Source organism: Arachis hypogaea, chromosome 8, assembly GCF_003086295.3.
Source record: "Arachis hypogaea cultivar Tifrunner chromosome 8, arahy.Tifrunner.gnm2.J5K5, whole genome shotgun sequence".
Lineage (NCBI taxonomy): Eukaryota > Viridiplantae > Streptophyta > Magnoliopsida > Fabales > Fabaceae > Arachis > Arachis hypogaea.
The window spans coordinates 4,116,902-4,136,490 of record NC_092043.1 but is presented as its reverse complement, the minus strand read 5'-3'; the positions used below and the strand labels follow the sequence as shown (position 1 = coordinate 4,136,490).

Below are 19,589 nucleotides of genomic sequence, written 5' to 3'. Positions count from 1 at the left end.
TTTGATAATACGATATTCGATTTCTCGTTAAATTGATTTGAACTTGAATTATTTATTGTTTTGATAATACGATATTCGATTCAAAAGAATAATACGCTATTTAAATGCATATCGAAATCTAAAGAGAAAGAGAAGAAACACAACAAAAATGAATGAAAATCTGAAGAGAAATAAGAGAAATAAAAAAAGAACGAAAAAGCTTTACATTGAAGAAGAACGAAGAAGGAAGCTGAAGAGGAAGCTTTACGTTGAAGAGATTTATGTTAAAATCTGTTAAAAGAACATGAAAGAAAAAAGGTGGCGCGGCGTGCGAGAAAAAATAACATGGTTGAACTTGGTTAGGAAAATTATTTGAATGCGGAGCATTATTACAAATAATAATAAATATTTAAAGTCGATAAAGGCTAGTCCCTGTCCTTGATCAGTCTTACTCGAAAGTCCAAAGTCCAAACTAATTACTGTCACTAAACTCGGTTTTGACCAACCTAAAATGATAATTAACCAATAACCAAATAAGCCTAATTCTCCCATTTTTATCTTTGGTTGAGCAAAGTTACTTCAGGAATCCCACAAAGGCCACAACTGATGGCTAAACGGACACTATGCTGAATAAGTGTTGAGAAACTAGCGCTAATTTATCCTATTACACCATTTCAATCTATCTAACAATCAAAAAACAAAAAAATGAATACACTAACAAATAATAATAATAATAATAATTTTATTTCATTAGACGAACTAATATTGTCTGTCTAGACAAAAAGATCGATTTTAGAATTTTAAATTCTTTTTAAGAACTGATATACTTTTATTAAATAAAAAAAATGAAGACTGATTCAATTAATTTTTTTTATTAGAATTTAACATGAGAATTGATATATCTAACAAAATAAAAAATTAAAAACTGATTTAATGATTAAAATTTATTTAGAATTAAATTGTCTGACTAAATTTTTTTGAAAACTGATTTGGTATATTACTCTAAAATTAATACATAATTAAATAACTAATATTGCTTTTTTGAAACTACTTTGATCTAATACTCATTTTTATTTATAATTATTCCTTTTTGTTGGATGAAAATAAACTAGTGCCGAAATATAATTCTTCATTAGAAAATTCTGAGCAGATATAAAAGCTACGGATTGTGCCATTTTTTTTATTATAATATCATTCTTTGGGTGTTGCTTGGGTATGAGTTTGAGGTGAGAATCAATTACAGCTCCAAATGATTGATAATTTGATATCAATTGATTTCCAATGAAGTATCAGCTATGTAGCTCTTCAGAAAAAATCACACATGCAACAATAAAGTCTTCAGAAAAGCTCTCTACTAATCTCATAAATCAAATCTCACACTCCATCTACCTTTGTAGTCTGCATTGAAGGTCCAATTATTCTCCCTAAGCTGCACATAAGGAACCTGAAACAAGGTTCAAACATACAGTGTTACCATTAACGAAAAGGACAATATGTAGAGAGTATGAAATGACCGAGCAAATAGTATTGGGGGGAATAAATTACTAATTGCAACTTCATGCTAATTTACTGGTTCCACAGCTTCGGAATGGTTACCACAACATATCCACACTGATCTTACTTATTCTTTTAGAATGAAAATAACTTAAAATAAGGATACAACAATTCCATCCAACAATTTCCACTCATCACTTCGGCATTTGAACTGCACTAGTTGTGTTTAGCAATCCCCTTACATCTCAACTATCTCTACGCTTCCACTAAATTGAGATGCATATAATAGAATCTACTAAATTGAAGGACATGGAACTATGCATATGGCATTAGCTATTAGGTGATGTGCAAGAGTCAAGAGAAACCTGTTCAAAGACTTCATAACCAAGTCTAAGTCTAACATCTTGGTCCTTCTGAAAATTAAATATGTTCCATGAGAATTCAGCAGCTCCACTAGACTTCCTCTGCGAAAACCAAAGTAGCAGCTTCCGGTATTAAATCAAAGGAAACAACACTAAAGAGTCAATAACTAATTCCGGTACCTCTTTAAAGTTCTGGTCAACGTCACATCGTCCCTTAATTTTAAAGTCAAAGAGCTTATCAACGGTGACAGGGAATGTCTTCTTTGCACGCACAGTGTAGCGTAGCTTCTCATGCTTATCATAGCGCAATCCAACACCAAGTGTTGCTGATAACTACATTACAGTATCACATAACAAGAATTAATGAATTTAATTTGAAAATATGATTAGGGCTTGGGAGTAAAACGGAACTGACCGAGGGGTAGAAATGTCTAATTTGGGCACTCAGAGAACTGGCTTGCCCGACTCTCGTATCAAGCTCTCCATGAACCTGCCAGAACAATGCCACGTACACAAACCCCAACTATAAGGAGAAATATTTCTTCAATTACAGCATAGCATTTGATGGCCAAAACAACGCTGTTACCTGGAAGAAAGTGTTCGAGTCGATTGGGACTTTCTCCTTCGCATGGATTCTTAGAGCTTTCGAATCTCCTCTATATCTCAGAGATGTCTCCATTCTTTTTTCCCCTCACTCGATTATCCCCTACTATCTTCAGCAGGACTTTAGATTGTTTATTCCATAAAACCCTAAAACATGCTACGTTTTTTTTTTTCAGTTGATGATGCTTCATTTTTGGTGTAACTGTATGAGGCTTTCTTTTCCTAGTTCTTATCTATGGGCCCATTTGCTGTCCACTCTCTTGGGCAACATAAGCATATGGTAGATGGGTTTGGCTAGATGGCGTTTGATATATTTTCTAATTCCATGAAAAAATATATGGTTGAATTATTTCATGTGTTTTTCTATAAAACATTTAATAATCAAATTGCACATAATATGTTTTCAATATTTAATCAACATTATGGAACTCTTAATATAAATTGTAGCCAATCAAATTTTGATCATTTTGTTACAATTTGTAATAAAAAAACAAACCATATTTTATACAAGTATCTAAGAAAAGCCTCTATTTCATAATTTCAATTCCGTTGGTCGTGTAATACGGGCTCGATGAAAAAGAGTTAAGTACTAGTAGTATCCACCATCCAGTAGGTATTGGTAAGATAATAGGGATATAAAAGTGTACAGGACCATAAACCTTAACTGCTGCTACAATATATAAATAAAGTCAATACAAAACTAGCAAAATCCTCTCTTGGCAACGATTAGACCACCGCAAAATTCGAACCAAACAAGTAAAACAATGTCAAAATGGTCTCATTTCATGTCGTCCGGAGCAGCATATTCAACAATCATCATATCTCATCGATAAACTCCATGAGGTCATCAACCTCCTGCCTCAAAGAGGTAATTTTCTGCTGATTTGAAGCAATCCGATTCTCAATTTCCCTTCCTCCTAACTTCTTCTCGTAGCAGTCTACAACTGTTGTGTGTTTTGCCATGAGTCTCTCCTGCAAATCTCTCTCCTTAGCAATCAGTTCTTCCACCTGAAAACAACAGCATATGTTATAGAAATACAGTATAAAATCAAGAGGAAAAGAATATAGACCAGAAGAAAGTATTTAGTTCTCGCATAACCTTGGGCAGTATATGAGCTGCTTGTGGAGAAGATTGCAAGAATGTCACCAGAGGCTTCAAGTCTTTAGAAACCCCTTTCAACAAGCTATCAACTGATTTTCTAGTTGCTTTACAAGCTTGAACATCTCCTGTCCTAGAAAGATCACGCAATGATGCTTCTAGCTTGTCATGTGCTGTTAAGCAATGGCTAATGATATTATGGATCTGCTGAACAGTTGCTTGCACCTGAGTGGTGGTGACACACGAGTCAATAGTCTAAGTACTAATCAATTGTAAATGTTAGATTCTATACAAAACATGCGTTGATTACCTCTTCCCACTGGACCTTAGCCAAATAAGATGCAGATGATTTGGAGATTGACAAATCCGCATGCATGTAGACAATGCAGGCAACAAAGAGAAAGAAAAACCCAAAGATCAACATCAGAGGCTCCCTGAGCATGGAGAGACTGTTAAATTTATAATAGACCTGCAACATCAGCAATGACAATTAGTAAGATGTACTTCTACGTCATTGCTATATACCAAAAGAATATATATCAACCAATCCAATTCATAATCTGTTTTTCTTGTATCCTAGCAATCTATTCTGTTTCAATTTCTGGCAGCCTAGACTTACAAGTTGCAACAACCAAGTGTAAAAGGTAGCAAAAAACTTAACACATAAATACATCTCCAAATTCAAAATGGTCTATGAGATTTGGGATCCTAGTCTTAATTCTCACACTTTTTTTTTTTTATTGATTTTCCTTTCAAACAAATAGATGCTCAGAACCTTTCACCAAGATTGTTAAAAACACTAGCATACTATTGTGCTAAATATCACACTATTGGTAACAATTATCCTTGTGGGCAAGATTGTTAAAACATTAGCACACTAATTTATTCTTGGTGGCCTGCTTGATACAATCTTTACATAAGCTTCGTCAAAAGATAGAAGGGTAATACCTGAAAATGCTCATTATGCTCAGGCACAACATTGTTCTTTTCCAGCACAACAACAGGTCTACCAACAAGATCCAAGTGGGAAAACTTTGTCTGCAACAATTACATGGAATGGCTATAAAACCCAGATAAGGGAGCTAAAACCGATGGTAAAGAAAATAGTGATGGTTTGGCAGAAAAGGTAAATCTAAACTATCTAGGCAATACCTCCTGCCATTGTTTCACCGGAAATGGAACAGATGCAGAAATATCTTTGGACCCTTCTGGTAGAACAACCTGCAATTGCAAGCAACAGGCAGATGTAGTTGTAAGCACAATATGATGAGGAAAATAACCGAACATAACGAAATGTAGGGAGGATCACAAAAGATGAATTACTAGTAAAGTATTTCCAGTTTAAGAACAACTACTGAAGTTGTTAACCACTCAGGTACCAATTAGTTAAAAATCACATTCATATCTTCATTATCAAGATAAAATAATTGAGCTAACCTTCACAATGAGAGTGTCAATCACTAGCTCATTTATAGGGGAACCAAAAGAAAAATTAAGGAAACGTTTTCCATCCGATTCGAATAGGAAGTCCCGCAATGGCAAACCATATCCAATCGTAAAAGCAGTTCTCCATCCACCAAACAAAGGGTACCTAGGTTCAATCTCCAGTTCTGTCTGCTTTCCAGAGAAGTATAATTCTTAGCAAATATTAGCAAAAGTATTACAGAGCAAAAATAGGACAATTGGAGGACATCCACCTTCTTTGAGTCACCCCATAAACTAGAAGTGGAAATGTTTCCAATTTCATCCCTGTAGTAAACTGAATGAGCTCGTGGCGGCAGCCTTGCAACAAGACGCCTAAAGGCTGATGCACCTCTTACATATGGCCTGGCCTGATAGTCAAGTCTGCAATGGAAACAAGCTACTATTACATGTCACTCTAACAAAATAACGACAGAGGAATTCATAATCGCAGCAACAAGGTAACCTAGAAAATTCTCCTTTATTCTTGGCACCACCATGAAAGAGATTGTAATGCTCTGTGACCTGTACATTTCCCCAATGGGAAATCTCGATCTCTCGCACTAACTCTTCAGCAACTGCAAAGGGTTGATTATTCTCAAAGTGAATAATTATTGGCAAGTATGAAAATGGTGGAATATTATGGAACGGGCTATATTTCAACTCAGATCCAGACAGTTTTGTGCCCTCAAGTTTTGTGTAGGACTCGACTCTTGCTTCGGGCAATTTAACAGCGACTGACTGGACCATTACTTTATAAGGAGAAAGAAAGTGTGCAGTATCTTGAAACAGTAAAAGCTGGATATCAGCTTGACTAATTTTCTCAGGAAATGGTTCCAACGCATGGGTAAAAACAGCCAAGACATCCAACAGCAAACTCTCTCCCTTCCCAAGCCCCTTGTGTAAAGATACGGAATAAAATGTCAAGGAATCAGGCACATCTTTAGGGATAACAACTTCAGTGGGTAAACCAGCACCAGAAGATGCTTTCCCTTTCCCCTTTCCTTCATTAAGTGTTGCTGTCAAGTATGCCAGGTGCTTTGCCTGATTTTCAGGAAAGGACAACAAGATCTCAGAGATAGGGTTTGATCCCGCATTCTCTACCTGCAAACAATAGAAGCAAAATAAAATAAAATAAAATAAAAAATTATTGAAACACAAAATGTGAAAAGGGATGGCATGCTAAGAGCAATTACATCTGTTAACTGGCTTTCAGAACTGGTTCTCTTTTGATTTAAATTTAAATTCTGGTTTGCCGTAGAAGGAAAAGATTTGTGTTTCAAAAGCATATATCTTTAAATCAAAATTTAAGAGGTATTTCTTCCAGAACCTTAGGTTGTCAATTACCTTACCGAAATTCAGTGGTGTATAGTATAGTATAGTAGTAGAGTTCCTGTGATACATTAGCTAAGGCAATGGTTAGTGTCCATGTCCACTAGAGACATGGATGACACCCATTTGTTTGATAAGACACACATTCGATGGCACAGTGGCACACAAGTGCACACAAAATGCATATCTTCAGTGTCCCTCCTTTGAGCTAAGACACAGATTTTAGACATGGACATAATTTTTTTACACTTTGGCTCTTACCCTTTTTTCTTATTTCCAGTTTTAACCTTCATCTGTTAACCCTAATCCAAGTTTTTTCTCTTCCTTCCTTCCTTCCTCTCACACTCCTATGCTCCTCCTTGCTACCCAAATCCACTGCCTCTCCTCCTCCTCCCTCCCTCCATCTCTTCGCAGATCTGCATCGTGTCCCCCTCTCCTTCCTCCTCAACCATCCTCCTCGTCACCTTCTTCTTCGTGCTCCTCTGCGTTCTTAGCCTGCCATCATTGCCCCTGCCGCCTCTTCCCCCTGCTCAACGTGTCTGGATCTGCTCGTTTCTGGATCTTCTCTGTCTTTGTCACGCTGCATATCCACATCTGAGTCTGCTTCGTTTTAGTCGTCTCCACTATCAGCCACTGCTTGATCTCCTCCAGCTTCCCTCTGCCTCTTTTACTGCTGCATTACTCCCCCTATCTTTCTCTCAGACTTCTTGTTTCTGTTTCTTATTTATTGTTTAATTAAACAAATTGCATTTTATTTTGATAATCATCGTTAGTTTGGTTTAATTGAATTTGTTTGAATAGGAGTGGTTGAAAATGGTGATTTAAGATGAGATCGGAAGGAGATGAAAAATCAGTGATGGCAGTTTTGGTGGTAGTTGAATCAAGGTAATATAGTCTTTTGGAATATGTGTGCCTTGTTCATTAGTTTAACCAAACACACTAAATAGACATAAATATTTTGTTTCTATGTCCTGTGTCTCTATGACAATGTCTATGTCCCAAGGTATACATTAACCAAACGGAGCCTAAGGCAGCAAATTGCACGAACAACGCTTAAGAAAATTAGAGAACAAGTGAATAAATAATTGAGAATGTGAAATATATTTTGAGTACCTTTAGTGAGGTAGTTATGCGCACAATTTGAGATGTCAAATCAATCTGCAAAAACACAGGGAAAACACGATGAGAAAGAGGATTCACTAGCTGCGAAAATTGTTAGATCTTTACATAGCATCGTGGTTTTCATGTTGACCGGTATGAGATTAAAGTCAAACGATAAATAGAAGCAGAGCGACATTTATAGATGAGTAGAACAGGAAAAACGCAAATAGTGTAGATCGGAGGAAATGAAAAAACAATCGGAATCATGAAATCGAAAATAGAAACCCTAAAAAGGGAAAGGGAGAGAGAAAGACTTACACGACGGTCAACCTTGGCGAGGATTAGATCGGAGAAGACCGGGGAGGAGGACAGAACGCCGAATGCAAGCGTAAACAAAAGAAGAGTCAAAGCGAACCTCAGCATTTTCTTCAGCTCATACACTTAAACCAAATTTACGTTTGCTCACTTCAAAGAAAAACCACCACACCGGACACCACTCTACTCACTGCTCATTGATACTGCTAACTGCTCAGCCGACCATCCTCCTAAAATATAATATGAGAAGTATTAGAGAGCAGCAGGATTATAATTTTTTTTTTTTTTAACAGAGTCGAATCCACAACCTCTTAGTTGAGTATAGAAAGACTATGACATTTAAACTATTGTTTTTTAACAATAAGATTATAATTTGTATCTATCAATTAGTTATTATTAATATTTTTAATAGTATAAAATTAAATTTAATAGTATATAATTATTTATTTTTTTTACTAATTACTGATCACATTTTAATAAAAGTGTTAACTCTAAATTTTCTCATATAATATTCATTTATTCGTTTCGAAGAAAAAAAGTGTATATTTTCTAATAATACAATATTATCGAATGATTTATATTTCTTTTGATTAAATTTTTAAAGAAAACATGTTTTAATTTTTATTATTAGATACAAATTTAGAAAAATTCTTCGCATACAAGCGATTAAGGCTTGTAAGCCTTACAAGTCCAATTAAAACTAAGGCTCAAAACGCGTCCTCTTCGTCTTCTTCTTCTTCTTTTTTCTTTCGTTTCTTGCCTTCTCTTTCTCTTTCTTCTTCTTCTTGCTGCACGTTCTTCTTCCTCTTACTCTTCTTCTTCTCCTTCTTTTCTTTCGTTTATTGCCTTCTCTTTCTCTTTCTTCTTCTTCTTGCTACACGTTCTTCTTCCTCGTCTTTCTCTTCTTCTTCTTCATTTACGTGCTTTTTTCTCTGTTTTCTTTTTCGTTATTCTCGATATCCATTGTTTTTTGACATCAAGCTCTGAAATCGTTTTTGAAGAAGAAGAAGCAGCAGAAGATGAAGAGGAGAAAGAAAAAGAGTTCTGAATTATGCATAAGGTGTACTACGACGAATTTTGGGTGTATTTCTTAAATCCTTTGGGTGTATTTCTGTAATCTTTTAGGTGTATTTCTATAATCATTTGGGTGAATTCCTGTAACTATTTGGGTGTATTTCTGTAATCGTTTGGGTGTATTTTTGAAGTTCTATTTCAAAGCTTGATTTTCAGAAATCATGACAATCGAAGAAAGGGAGAGGGAGAGGGAGAGGGAGAGGAAAGAGGAAGAAGAAGAAGAAGAAGAAGAGGGAAAGGGAGAGGAAGAAGAAGAGGTAGAAGAAGAAGAAGCAGAAGAAAAAGAAGAGGGAGAGGGAGAGGAGGAAGAAGAAGAGAAAGAAGAAGAAGAAGAAGAAGAAGAAGAAGAGCGAGAGGGAGAGGGAGAGGGAGAAGAAGAGTCGTTCAGAGGGAGAGGGAGAGGAAGAGTCGTTCGTAATGCATGGTGAGTGTAGCGTTTTGAAAACAGGAAACGGTTGAATAACGCATTAAAAGGCCCGTATATATAGCAACTTGTAAGATTTATAAGTCAAAAAGACTTGTATGTGTAGTAGCCTAGCAAGCCTACAAAATTTAATAATATTTAGGATTTAGCTATCTGATAGGACACAGGTTAAATATTAAGATTATTATTAATGAAAATTTTTAAATATTTTATTTTAATAAATATATTAGAAATTTAACTTTATATTTTTTATAAAAAAAAATTAATCAATAATTTTAACTTGTGTATATAAAATACATGTTAATTGCATTCTAATATTTAACATTCTTATAATAAAATTTCTTATATCAACTTAATAATCATTTCACAAGTGTATAATAATTGATTTCTTTTAATTCAAAAAAAAAAATTGATAATCTTTATAGTAATAGTAATGATAAACTTTATCTTTATTTTTATAGTAATACAAATTGAGAATTCTTACGATGGTGTAGCGTTCATACGTTGAATTTTAGAGTTTATTATTATTTAAGTCATGTCACTAAAAATTTTTAAAATTATATTTATAAATTATAAATTATTATTTGATTAGATTGTTATTTTTAGATTTTAAATTATTTGTTTAGATTGTTTTACTTAAATTGTTATTTTTTAAATTTTAAATTATTTTACTTAAATTGTTGTTTTTTAAATTTTAAATTGTTTTACTAATATTGTTATTTTTTAAATTTTAAGTTATTTTACTTAGGTTGTTATTTAAAATTTTAGCATTATTTTTTTAAAATTTATTAATTCTTTTTAGCACTATTTTCTAAAAATTTGTTGATTTTTTTTTTAATTGCAGCTACGTTAATATTGCAGCTACGCGTTAATTTATAATTTTTACTCTTTGTAGCTACATTAATTGATAATTAATAATCTGTGTACTTGAAGCCTTTTAAATATATTTATATATTTATATTTATTTATTTTATTTGCAAATTTAATTTAAATTTAAATTAAAGTTAATTAAATTTAAAAAAATTTAGCTATAAATTAACTATAAAAGTATAAGTTATGAAATATGTATAACACCGTAATTCAAAGTGCATCAATCTCTTCCTTTACATATATCCCTTCCTTTATTTTTTAATTTTAAATTATTTGCTTAGGTTATTTTATTTAGGTTGTTGTTTTTTAAATTTTAGGTTGTTTTGCTTAGGTAGTTATTTTTTAAATTTTAACTTATTTATTTATGTTGTTATTTTTTAAATTTTAAGTTATTTACAGATTACCCTTTTAAATCATAACTTATTATTTATTTTAAGTTGTTACTTTTTAATCTAAAATTATTTGCTCATAAATTAAAATTTTCGAAAAAATTAATTTAAATTTATTAAACTAAGTAAAGATATTATTTAATTATTTAAATTTTGCTAAGAGAAATTTTATTTATAAATTAAGTAATAACTTTTGTCGTATAATATCTCTATTATGTTTAATACGTCTCAGTTATAGTTAAGAAGACACCTTTTTACAAATTTGTTGATTCTTTTTATTTGAATGTTGTGTTTAAAACTTTGAATATTTGTGTTTATTAGGATTTATATTTTAAATATATTTTATATCTTTATTTTATCTACAAATTTAATTTAAATTTAAATTAAAATCAACCAAATTTAGAGAATTTTATCTATGATCAACTATAAAAATATAAGTTATGAGACATGTATAGCACAACAATTTAAAGTACATCAATTTTTTTTTACACATATCCAAAATATAAAATTTTTACTTTTTTCATGGCTGGTACTCACAAAATTACATAAATCAATCCTACAGTTGACATTATGTGAGTACGATACGAGTTGACATTATGTGAGTACGATACGAGTGATAAGGTTATGAACACTACCAAGTTACGAAAATTTTTCATTACCATACTCAATTGAGATCAGTGACGAATCCAAAAAATTTTAGAAGTGGGGCAAAATAATATAATAAAATAATAAAAAATATTAATATTAATATATTTAGATATTTAAATCTTAGAATATATTAGCTAATTAAATTTCTAATAAATAAATATAATTAATACATCTAAAAGTATAGTAATTTAATTAAAAAATATTTTTTTATTTCAATATTTTGGTAATATTACATGAGTAATACATTTATTATTAATACTTACGTTTAATTAAGCATCTAATATCCGTCGAATTACATTTATATTGATTATTTTTTATATGATACAAAAAAAATTATAACTCAATAATTAAAAAATTTATAAAGAATATAATTCGAACGAACTAATTAAAAATTTTTACTATTTTTTATGTTGGTATCTGAATTTTTCCTAAAATTATGCAAGAAACAAAAAATTTATGAAAAAATTAAAAATTTAAATTAAACAACGATAGTTATCTTTATACGTAGGTATAGACAAAATAATATATTTTTTTTCTATTAAACAAATATCAAATAATTTTTCTATATTTAATTACAAAGTTAACATTTTATAATATTACAGTAAAAATTTTTTTTAATGAAAACAATATTATATGTATGTATAAACAAAATTAAATTAAACAAAACAATAAAAAGTAAATAAATGATATATATTATAAAAAAATATTAAATACTAATAATCTCATTTATATTTAAAAAATTAAGCTTTAATTTTAGGCAATTAATCAATTATATTATTATTAGTTATTACTAATATTTGTTTTGAATTTATATAATACAATAATTTTTATTATTATATTAATATCTAATGATATAAATGTTTCTTACACATAATTTTTTTTGAAGTGTGGGGACAAATAAATTATTATAATGGGGCAATTATCTACATATATATACCTATTATTGATTTTTTAAAAGTTCAATGGGACAATTGCCCCCACACAACAATACATAAATCCATCCGTGATCGAGATGGTTTGACTCGATGAAGAGTGAGTTTTCTACCAATTTCTTAAATAATATTAAATTTATATTATTCATATTTTAAATTTGTTTGTTTATCCCTATTTAATTGTTCTTTGATTTTTTGTTTATCAATTCTATGAAGAAAAAATACACGCTTCAGTTAAGAAGGCTCTTGTGCCTCAATTCGTAAATTTGCTAAAAGACGGAATATCTTATCAAATAAGATATTTTGGTTTTGGACTCAATACGGGTAACTTTAAGACTACACATCATGAGTATGTGGTTAATTTAAACCAACGTATCGATGTGCACATACTTTTAAAATTGACGAATATCCCACGATATAGATTTAATTTTGTGAATTTTGACACTCTTAATACTCTTGAGTTCGATTATACCTATTTGATTGGTAAATTTATTATTTTAGAAAAAGTATAATTGATTGATAAATTTATTTATTTTATTGATAATTTTGATTATATTTTTTTCTTAACAAACATATTCACAACAGACCTTTTTTTTTATTTTAATCCATAATTCCAGCAAGATATCCAACACTAGTTGGATATATTGGTCCATATAGACGTGAACGCTATCATCTTTCATATTTTAGACATTACTCTGAATTTGTAAAAGATAATGAAGTATTTAATTATTATCACTCAAGTCTAAGGTGTATAATTGAAAGAATTTTTGTGTGGAAGAATAGATTTACAATTTTGCGTGGTATATTGAAATTGAAAATGGAAAGTCAAGTTTAAATAGTTAGAATAACAATGACTATTCATAATTTTATTCGACGAAATTCTGAACCGAATTTTGAATTCACATGGTAGGAAAGATGAAAATATTATTGAAGATGAAGATGATAATCAAATTAGTGATAGCCTATCTTTAAATTTATTTATTGCTTTTTCTTTGAAAATGAACATTATTTGAGGCTCTATTCGAGATCAAATTTTAGTGCACAAATAAAATCTTATTAAATAGATCAAATCTTAATACTTTTGTAGTTAAATTAATGTTATATTTATATTTATATGTTGTAATGCACTTTTGTATTTTATATATTTTATTGTTATTTTTGTTTAATTTTATAAATTTATTTATCTTTTATTATTATAATTTATAATTATTAGACATTATCAATTATGTGTATATATCTAATATTATGTGTAATTTATTATAATATGCATATAATATTTAAGATAATATTTTATATAATAATATGTTCTAATTTAAAATTCTGTAATTTAAAAATTGTTAAAATAATAATATTAAAAATTTAATCTAATATTTATCTTTTTGATAATTATTTTAATTATTATTATTTAAATAATATTTTATCAATTATAATTATTTTTAAATTAAAATATCAAACCATAAATCATGTTAAAACAAACTCAATTTTAATTAAAATCAATTCTAATATAATTAAATTGAACTCAACTCCAGTTTATAAAAGCTAAACCAAACACTCTGCTACAATTACAAATCCATTCGCTAGTTTGCTACATTCAACACTCAAACTACAAGGAACAGAAAATAGTATGTACGCATTTATGTGTTGTCATGGTCCAGTTAGAAGGTCACGGTTGTCATAGGCGGGGATAGTGTTATCTACGCTCGACAATATGGTGGCTGACTGCCCGGCGTTTGGGGATCTAGTTGACATTTTGCTGGGTGAACCGTCCGGCGACTTTGACATAGTGGTGCCTCCCAGAGTGGCATGGCGTCCCCTGGATGCTATCTTCTTTAGAGCATTCTGGTGCCACTTCTTTAGAGCCTTCGATGTTTGTTCATCAAATATTGACTTCTTCATTGTTGATCCCATCTGAACAATTATCATCACAATCATAAATATTGTTCTTTGCTTTGTTTAATGAAAATCATTTGTAACCTTAAACCAACTTACCTGTGTAACAAGCGCATACAGTGGAAGAGTGACATAGCTGGTGATTATTTGAGCTCCTATCCTGCAAAATTCAATCTTTAAATTAGTATTATTCTCATTAATTATTGATGATGTGAAACAATAGAACAGAACATTTATGTTCAAATGTAATTGTTCTATGTATGTGAACAGGCATGCATAATCACTAGCAAGGAATGACTTACCCAAGTGCAACTCTACTGATCATAAGTATTTCATCTTCATAAAAGCAAGATGCCCAACCAAATTCATACTGCATCAGATCAAGAAGGAAGAGAATTAATTTAAGGTTTCCAAAGTTAGTTGTATATAATTAATAACACAACTCAGGAAGAGTTCAATTACCCATGTCCACCAGAAATATGTCAGCTCAAATGCATTCTGGACATGTAAACAAAGAGCACCAACTTGCATAAGTAAAACTCTTCAAATATTCAATGTCTATAAAACAAATATAATTAAGCTTCATAAGATGAAATGGACAAAAATACCTGAAAGAGGACAAAATGGATGAGATAAAGAACTAACTCAGGCCACTCAAACCAAAAGTACTTGTCAGAGACTTGAACAAGAGGGATCCCCTGCACTACAGCATGCCTTTCTTTTATGTCAAGTGCCATTCGGGTTATAATTGCCTGAAGCTTTGTCCCAACAGCTAGAATAACCTTCAAGCAATTCAAGTATTAGTCCTTTTATTTTCTGTGAAAAAAAAATATATTGGCAGTGAAAATATGCTTAATTACCATTAGTGGAAGAAAAGACACCCCAAAGGAAGCATGCCATCCTGAACCAAAGTTAAGAAATCAGGTTTCTACATGAATATGAGCATCAAATATATAAACCAATTGATAACTAGTTCAAGGGACAAACCATGAACATTTACAAGCAAGAAAAACACCACTGATGCCCAAAGTATTGGACTGCCAAAATCACAAAGATACACCACAAATATTAGAACAAATTACAAATTAGAAGAATCAAGAATAAACTGTCCTCTTCAACACCCTAAGGTCGTATTTAGTAAGTGTCTTAGGATAGAAATATATAGAAAAGAAAATAGATCGAGAAACATACAAAATTATCTTGGTTTTCGAAAAGGATTTATTTGATATTTTATCTACCTAAAATTTGGAAACAATAGAAATAATCTCATTCATATATTTTCTATTCTGAAATATTTATCAAACACAGCATAAGTGATACGAAGCTAATGATTAGTACATAAAAGCGCAAAAAATGTGGGTAAATTTGGAAAATTACCTGATTCCCACAACTACCTTAAAGTCGTCTTCTAATGACCTCTTAATATATTTTTGAAAATCAAACTTACTTCCAGGTGCTAAATGAACCTACAAAAATGAAGTTGGATATTCATTCAAGAAAATGATGAAAAACAGCACAAAAATGATGCTGATACTGCATTAGGAAAATCACTAACAGTAACAAATCCATGTCGCATGGTCAAATAGTCGGCTTTGCGAACAGATCTGAAAAACTGTCGAAAGAAGCATACCTGAAAAATTGATTAGTAACATATCACTGACTGTGAGTTGAAACTTGAAAAAAAAAAAAAAGCATTAAAGACTGATATTGTAATCCCTTACAAAATAGAAGGAAACTGGAGTTTTAGTCCAAATACTGTTGTGATCCCTCACAAATGATGTCTCGTGAGTAAGCCTGAATCTTCTAGGATCTGAACAGTTATTATCATCACACACCAACCCAATTAAATTATTGGAGAAGAAAAAATATAACTTAAAAACGGAACTATATGGTATCATTGTTGTTTTACCATTCAAGGCTTCTTGATCCACAATATGGTCCTGTTCCCATGCCTTCCACCCACGAATCTGCCAGAAGAACAAAGAATGATGTTAGAATGTTATGTCATAAATATGTGGTCTATCTATCTATCATCTGTTCTATAATAGCAACCTTTGCTCTTCCAAGAGTCATTGTTATGGCACTGTATACGACATGGAAGACAGCCAAGAAGAATATGAAAATGTGCAATTGATGCATTCCATGCACAGATATAAGAGGCTCCATCCCCTACACAAACAATTAACATTATCCATTTCCATAATCAACTTCTTAATATTCATTTGCAATAAGATTAATAAAGGTAATTACTTCGACAAAAATACTTATGTACACCAAAATATTTGTGTAAAGTGCTGTTTAATTATTTTTAATTTGTATTTTATATTTTAATATGTATTTTATATTAGTGGCTGATTTTGATGACTAATTTTGATATATGTCTAGTATGGTTGTTACTCGAGTATCCTCTTAAACCTTATGCATGTTAATAATAATAACAACAATGCATTGTTACCGGTTTACATCCTTCACTAGCTGCAGCCAGAAACCTACGTTCGTATGTCAAAAGCCTGCGATGGGGCGGTTCACCTTCAGCAGTAACCTCTTTAGCACCACCCTTCTCTTCCACAACACCCGCACCCGCTGGAGTAGCTTGGTTGTGACCGCCGCCGCCGCCTTCGCCTTCCTCCTTCGTGCTTCTAACACAAGGTAGCATGGTATTTGCATACTTCTCGGGAATACACCATTTGGAAATGTAGGTTTGTCCAAACGTTAATATTAAAGAAATAAATCCCAAAACCATAAGCTCTGAAATGCATATATAAACATGTTCACTATTAATGGAGAATGTGCCAAAAAAACACACTAATCATAGATTAAAAGAAAAAAAAAACACGTGACGGGAAGGGACAAACAATGTTGTTACCGCCTTTAATCTTTGCGAGTGCTTCTAACAGAGCCATCTTCTTTTTACGTTCAAACATCTGAAACCAAGCAACAATACTAATCAATCATGATGAATAGTAATAAAATAAATACATGCGAGTAATTAAACAAATTACTAGGTTCTACATACTTTTTCGAATTTATGTATAATTTTCTCGAGCACTATAGAAACGAGGACGATAGAGGCGCAGACGGCGGCGACAGCCCATGTAGGTGTGTGATCTAGCGCCCTTTCCTCTTCTCTTACCGCCATATTCAAAAAGCAAAGTGTTTGTGTTTGTTTTTATTGTTAGTATGTGATGAGTTTTTTTTTTTTTTAATGATTGAATTGAATTAGGTGAAGAACCATGGAGGAGTGGAGTAATTCTGATGAGGAGGAATAATAATAATAATAATAATAAGCGCCATGCGGCAATGATGAGAAAATGAGACAGAAGCAGGGGGAAGTGTTTTTTGTTTCCTATTTGTTGCATTCATAATTTGTAACCACTGCCAAATGAACGGAGAGGAACAACTGCCGCTTATACTACCAATTTCACCCATCGACCCTCCAAACTAATTTTGGCCTCTCAAATCCATTCATTCTTCCGTCTTATTACATATTAATTAGTCCCAACTCACATCAAATTATCAATTGCAGAAAAATGAAAAAAGAAAACCAAGTTATGCTGCTGCCTGGGATCAAATCCGGGGCACCGGCGTGACGGCGGGAATACTTAACAATACACTACAACGAATTGGCGTTTAGACGTCTACAACCAATTTTATTCAGATTTTATATGCATATATTTTAAATAATTATTCAATTACTTTAAAAAATTCAACATATATACAAATGGTTAATTACAAAATTATTTATTGATAGCAAAAAAATACAATCATGTTATGTGTACATCAAATTCAATAAACAAATATAAAATACTCATTAAAAATATATAAAATAACAAATACGCAGTGACGGTGACGAATCCAAAAAATTTTATTAGTGAAAATAAAATATACATAATATAATAATTATTTTTATAATTATATTTATTATTATAAAATATAATTAATTTTCAAATTATCTCACAAATAAATTAGAACAATAAAATAATTATTTAAACAATAATATGTTAATAATTCAACATCACAAAATCAAAATTAAAATTAAAATTAATTCACTAATCAAATATAATTTTAAAATCAATTCATGAAATAAAATAAAAAATTGCTTATGAAACTAGTAGTGAAACCATATATACACAACATACTACTACTGCTTTTGGCTATAATTTTTCTTTGATTTTGTGGCAAAATTAATCACATGAAGAAGGAAAAAAGAAACATACAATAAAGCATAGTTGTCAGAATCGAACCAGTAATCGAACCGGTCTGATTACTAAGTCACTAATTCAACTGCTGAGTTATTGGTTGAACTGATTGACTCGGTCTTATGTAAATAAAAAATAAAAAAATATTCAAAAGTTTAAAATTAAAATTTAAAATACATATTTTTACTAACATTTTAAAAATATTAAATTATTTTAAAACAATATGGAACATGAACAATACATTTTTATTATTTTTACTCTATCATAAATATTTTTATTTTGTTTTATATTAAAATAACTATTATTTTTAAATTTTAATAATTTATTAATTAGTTTATATATTTTATACTATTATATACTACAAGTATTTATTAAAAAATAATATTAATAGATATTATATAATTATAAAAAAATAAGTGAGTTTATAATTATTGTTAAATAAAAATATAATTAATTTAAGAATGAGTGAGTTTATAATTAAAATTAAAATAAATTAAATAAAATAAACTATTTAATGAAATATATTTATATGTATTATAATTTGCATAAATATTAACAAGAAACATAGTGGTGTGGTGGTTGTGGAGTGTTTTCGTTTCCTTGAGGGTAGGGATTTAAACCCTACCTCAAACATTTTGAAAATATTTTCACTCCCAAACGGTTTGGTCAGACCCGTCTCACCGAATTTGACCGATTTGTACCGGTTCATTCCGAATTTGACCGGTTCTTATCGGTTTGATTTTTTGTACGGTTCAAACACTAGACCGGATCGGTTTAAGATCCGATTCATCGATTTTTCGATCGTACCGACTGGTCCGATCCGATTTTTACAACTATGCAATAAGGCATAAAAGTTTAATATTTTTCACATATATTAACTAACTTTCACTTCATTAAAAAGATTTTAAACAAAATCATATAAAAATATGAATAAGAGAGTTGGTAGAGTGAAGTTAATATATGGTAAAAATTCAGATGCAGTCAACTTCACATGAAGTTGATAGCTGAGAGCGGTTAAATAATTTGATTGATTTGACCAAATTTTTATTTAACGACTCTAAATGATCAATTTTACCACTGCACTTGAATTTTCATCTTAATATATTTGAATAGAAGATATTACTCTTAGAACTGGAGGCAACAATCACACATTCATAAGTGGAGTAAAACAACATTAAGGAGAAGAAATGAATGACAACATTAGATATTTAGATTACTTGAACAATTTTTAAGCCAGGAAAAAGATAGTTAGAGAGCAATGAAAAAAGAGAGTTGAATGGAACAAGACTTTAAGAAATTAAAATGATTTAAATTGATTAAGTTATTATTATTATTAGTTTTTTATATTATTTATTTAATTATGCTTATTAAATAATTAATATAATATTTTATAATATAATAAAGTTATTTAATCTCT

At 30.6% G+C, this 19,589-nt stretch overlaps 4 protein-coding genes across 5 annotated transcripts; all 4 read right to left on the bottom strand.

Moving 5' to 3' along the window:
* Positions 1-1,130: 1,130 nt before the first annotated feature.
* Positions 1,131-2,673, bottom strand: LOC112705735 (outer envelope pore protein 21, chloroplastic). Of its 2 annotated transcripts, XM_029288250.2 has the most exons (6): positions 2,422-2,673; positions 2,251-2,325; positions 2,016-2,168; positions 1,839-1,937; positions 1,369-1,423; positions 1,131-1,282 (listed from the first exon to the last, which is right to left on the bottom strand). In XM_029288250.2, the coding sequence occupies exons 1-6, from the start codon at positions 2,512-2,514 to the stop codon at positions 1,269-1,271; spliced, it is 489 nt and encodes a 162-aa protein (XP_029144083.1). In that variant the 5' UTR covers positions 2,515-2,673; the 3' UTR covers positions 1,131-1,268. The 2 variants fall into 2 exon arrangements, with proteins under 2 accessions (XP_029144083.1, XP_025612448.1); XM_025756663.3 differs by having other exon boundaries at positions 1,131-1,423.
* A 280-nt stretch (positions 2,674-2,953) lies between these two features.
* On the bottom strand, positions 2,954-8,110 carry LOC112705734 (dolichyl-diphosphooligosaccharide--protein glycosyltransferase subunit 1A). Its single transcript, XM_025756662.2, has 10 exons — positions 7,750-8,110; positions 7,444-7,488; positions 5,465-6,102; positions 5,235-5,382; positions 4,975-5,151; positions 4,690-4,758; positions 4,486-4,575; positions 3,848-4,006; positions 3,538-3,762; positions 2,954-3,446 (listed from the first exon to the last, which is right to left on the bottom strand). The coding sequence occupies exons 1-10, from the start codon at positions 7,852-7,854 to the stop codon at positions 3,255-3,257; spliced, it is 1,848 nt and encodes a 615-aa protein (XP_025612447.1). The 5' UTR covers positions 7,855-8,110; the 3' UTR covers positions 2,954-3,254.
* Positions 8,111-13,564: 5,454 nt separating this feature from the next.
* Positions 13,565-15,549, bottom strand: LOC112704908 (MLO-like protein 5). The gene is made up of 9 exons (XM_029288782.2): positions 15,529-15,549; positions 15,351-15,439; positions 14,961-15,010; positions 14,834-14,874; positions 14,582-14,755; positions 14,436-14,471; positions 14,276-14,343; positions 14,073-14,133; positions 13,565-13,991 (listed from the first exon to the last, which is right to left on the bottom strand). Exons 1-9 carry the CDS (start codon positions 15,547-15,549, stop codon positions 13,728-13,730), a joined length of 804 nt encoding a protein of 267 aa, XP_029144615.2. The 3' UTR covers positions 13,565-13,727.
* On the bottom strand, positions 15,549-17,223 carry LOC140174780 (MLO-like protein 9). Its single transcript, XM_072200408.1, has 5 exons — positions 16,990-17,223; positions 16,840-16,897; positions 16,429-16,721; positions 16,026-16,142; positions 15,549-15,940 (listed from the first exon to the last, which is right to left on the bottom strand). The coding sequence occupies exons 1-5, from the start codon at positions 17,110-17,112 to the stop codon at positions 15,668-15,670; spliced, it is 864 nt and encodes a 287-aa protein (XP_072056509.1). The 5' UTR covers positions 17,113-17,223; the 3' UTR covers positions 15,549-15,667.
* Positions 17,224-19,589: the final 2,366 nt, after the last annotated feature.

What these genes read in the sequence shown, in the direction of transcription:
- LOC112704908 (XM_029288782.2), bottom strand. Translation starts at nt 15,549, where the DNA reads ATGCGACATGGATTTGTTACT. An exon ending in TCCATTTTGTCCTCTTTCAG is followed by an intron (nt 14,472 to 14,581) that starts GTATTTTTGTCC and finishes TTACATGTCCAG; the next exon opens with AATGCATTTGAGCTGACATA. An exon ending in CATATTTCTGGTGGACATGG is followed by an intron (nt 14,344 to 14,435) that starts GTAATTGAACTC and finishes GATCTGATGCAG; the next exon opens with TATGAATTTGGTTGGGCATC.
- LOC140174780 (XM_072200408.1), bottom strand. Translation starts at nt 17,112, where the DNA reads ATGGCGGTAAGAGAAGAGGAAAGGGCGCTAGATCACACACCTACATGG. An exon ending in TTATACATAAATTCGAAAAA is followed by an intron (nt 16,898 to 16,989) that starts GTATGTAGAACC and finishes GCTTGGTTTCAG; the next exon opens with ATGTTTGAACGTAAAAAGAA. An exon ending in TGACTCTTGGAAGAGCAAAG is followed by an intron (nt 15,941 to 16,025) that starts GTTGCTATTATA and finishes TTCTTCTGGCAG; the next exon opens with ATTCGTGGGTGGAAGGCATG.
- LOC112705734 (XM_025756662.2), bottom strand. Translation starts at nt 7,854, where the DNA reads ATGCTGAGGTTCGCTTTGACTCTTCTTTTGTTTACGCTTGCATTCGGC. An exon ending in TCGCCAAGGTTGACCGTCGT is followed by an intron (nt 7,489 to 7,749) that starts GTAAGTCTTTCT and finishes GTGTTTTTGCAG; the next exon opens with ATTGATTTGACATCTCAAAT. An exon ending in TATGGGGTGACTCAAAGAAG is followed by an intron (nt 5,152 to 5,234) that starts GTGGATGTCCTC and finishes TCTGGAAAGCAG; the next exon opens with ACAGAACTGGAGATTGAACC.
- LOC112705735 (XM_025756663.3), bottom strand. Translation starts at nt 2,514, where the DNA reads ATGGAGACATCTCTGAGATATAGAGGAGATTCGAAAGCTCTAAGAATC. An exon ending in ACTCGAACACTTTCTTCCAG is followed by an intron (nt 2,326 to 2,421) that starts GTAACAGCGTTG and finishes TTGTTCTGGCAG; the next exon opens with GTTCATGGAGAGCTTGATAC. An exon ending in TTGACCAGAACTTTAAAGAG is followed by an intron (nt 1,938 to 2,015) that starts GTACCGGAATTA and finishes TGGTTTTCGCAG; the next exon opens with AGGAAGTCTAGTGGAGCTGC.